Source organism: Diadema antillarum, unplaced genomic scaffold (assembly GCF_040938485.1).
Source record: "Diadema antillarum isolate AM-2024a unplaced genomic scaffold, OU_Dant_1.0 scf00000181, whole genome shotgun sequence".
NCBI lineage: Eukaryota > Metazoa > Echinodermata > Echinoidea > Diadematoida > Diadematidae > Diadema > Diadema antillarum.
In genome coordinates, this window is record NW_027271070.1 from 1,804,007 (window position 1) to 1,806,702 (window position 2,696).

The 2,696-nt window shown below is 43.9% G+C and overlaps 1 protein-coding gene across 1 annotated transcript; it reads left to right on the forward strand.

Moving 5' to 3' along the window:
• The first annotated feature begins 393 nt into the window (after positions 1-393).
• Positions 394-1,965, forward strand: LOC139723131 (allatostatin-A receptor-like). The gene has a single exon (XM_071634396.1). The coding sequence runs from the start codon at positions 394-396 to the stop codon at positions 1,579-1,581; it is 1,188 nt and encodes a 395-aa protein (XP_071490497.1). The 3' UTR covers positions 1,582-1,965.
• Positions 1,966-2,696: the final 731 nt, after the last annotated feature.

Below are 2,696 nucleotides of genomic sequence, written 5' to 3' on the forward strand. Positions count from 1 at the left end.
TTTATGTCCTATCCGAGGGACAGAGTGTTTTGCCCGTCATTATTGATCGTTATTATGGCAATATTTTCTTCTATTGTTTTACTGTCCCCTCAAAAAATGTTTGATACATCCTCCGTATCTCTCATGATCAACGATGGAGATGCCATACTTGCAAATCGAGGTCTTGATGCTCGGTTGACCGTTAACTTTTCGTGTCTTACGCACTGATAAAAGCACCAGCTAATTCTAATGCATAATGGAGTATATTCAGCACACTCTACTTGCACTGTATTTGAGGTGTTGACATCGGAAAGTTAATGCAGTTTGTTTCTTTTTTCTTCTTCTAGGATAATTCACTGGTGAAGGGTGACGTCAGCCAATGAGAGAATTCTTGCCTACCACCAACTCATCAAAATGTTTTCCGACGTAGACGATGCGAACAGCTCTGATGGCGGCCCCGAAGGGCCTGAGTCGTCGGGTAATCAGGGCACCCATCCGGCACTCCTCACTATCTACCTTTGCATCGCCCTCCTTGGACTCGTAGGCAATGGACTCGTCATTTTCGTACTCGTGCGGGTGCCTTCGCTGAGGTCCTTCACCAACGTCCTCATCACCAACCAGTCCATTATCGATCTCATGAGCAGCATCGTCTTCTTCTTTCTCTACGTCGTGCCCAAGCCCAAATCGCTGCCGCAACAAGAGGCGTTCGCCGATTTCGTCTGCAAGTTCTGGATATCGGAGTATCCGCTTTGGGCCTTCTCGGTATCCTCCACCGTCAACCTTGTGTGTTTGACTATAGAGAGATTCTTTGCGGTTATCCATCCTCTGAAATATCGCAATAGATTCACCATCAAGCGAGCTCGCATTCTGTGCCTGCTGCCGTGGGTATTCGGCCCCCTCCATGAGATTCCGTGGATGATTGTTCACCGCGTTAATGGCGTAATACTGGTCACCAGCGATAACAAGACGTATGACAATCGATCGTGCGACCCAACATGGCCTGAAGAACCGAAGGGCTTGCAGAAGGCTTTCGGCTGCATTGTCTTTATCGACCACTACCTTGTTCCCTTGATGATTATGTTGTACGTCTACATTCGCATAGTCGTACGCCTTCGTGCCGACATGCCCAGTCTACGTATCGGAGGGCCATCAAGCTCTAACATCCAGGGTGTGCGTGACAACAGCACCTCCGGGGAGGTGCCGAAATCCCCGACCGTGAAACTTCCGTCTCAACCGCGCCGAAGGTTTGCCATCATGGCTTCCCGCAGCGTCCTGAAAACGATGGTGATTGTTTCTCTGGCCTATCTGATCTGCTGGGGCCCCAACGAAATCCTGTACCTTGTATACAATCTCGGTGGCGAGGTGGATTTTAACAGTGTGTACTTTTACACAACAGTGGTCTTTGTGTTGTGTAACATGTGCTTAAACCCAATCATCTACGCGTTTCACTATGGCGAACTGCGGCGTGGACTAATTCTAGCCTGCCACTGCTGTGCCAAGAAAGTTCCCGTATCGTCCAGAACGACTATGCAGAGTAGAAGCTACAGCTTGAATGTGAACGGTAGCAGCAATGACGCCTACGAGTCGCACAATAGGGTATAGCACCCAGCCTTGCCTCACCCATAGCACTATACGCGTGATTTCCTGCAGCTGCGAAATATGCAAATCAGTGACGATGAGCTTGAGCGATGGCTGATGCATTTCGAGAATGATTCATGACAGTGCAATACACGCTTAAAAAATTTACATGGCTTTGTGTTGAACAAGCAAGCTAGTCTCACCGTGCTGAAAGCGATGGCAAAAAAAAAAAAAAAAAAATTCTATGACCAAAAGATCAACAATATATTTTGGCAAGAGCGACTGAGATTTTGGGTAGACTAATCCAACTGGTAGGTGCAGGAACATGACCGATTAGCTCCGATATTGGCAATCAGCTGATCGATGTTAAGAAAGACGTGCAGCCCGCGTGCCTTGCTTTTAATGATGATGGAACCTTATTTTGTCAACGTAAAAATGCTCTATGGAAAGCGACCTGAAAACATCCCTTCAACTTTCACTTTTACTGATGTAAATTGCAATTATCAATCTTCAGCGTCGACGGTGTTGCTATGCAACCACTGATTTTTCTTTTTGCAACTTTTCGTCAGTAAGATGTGTTTCGTGATGCATATTCTTTTTAGCCAGTCAATACCACGTTACCAAGAAAATATGATGACATAACCGAAGCAGAAAGTCAGCTTGATCTATACACACGTTTCTTGTAATTTGGCTTATTTTTTTCTTGATGCTTTGTACATGTTATGAATATTAGAAGTAAGCACAGAGATATCAAAATGTAGAACTCCTTGAGTTTATAAAATGTTTCATTTAACACGTTTCATGATACTGTAAATGTAATCTGATCATTGACCATATGGGCAAACTCTAGGTAACACTTTATCAAGGAACACTGCTTGAAGTAAATTAAATTCCTTCTTCCTTACATATTTGTTTCAATGGAAAAGAAGTCACATTCATTTTTCTTGGAAATGTGTCGAAGTCCACTCCTGTTGTCTCGTAAATGGTAGGATACTTTGAAAAGCTCAAATGATTTTTTTTTTATATTGTTTGTTACCATATGTACTATACCATAACCATGAAACTAGTCGTACTTTAGCTGCGGCGTGAAATGGAGATAATTATAGGTATATCGTCCCAAAATTTGAAATTGTTAGAAC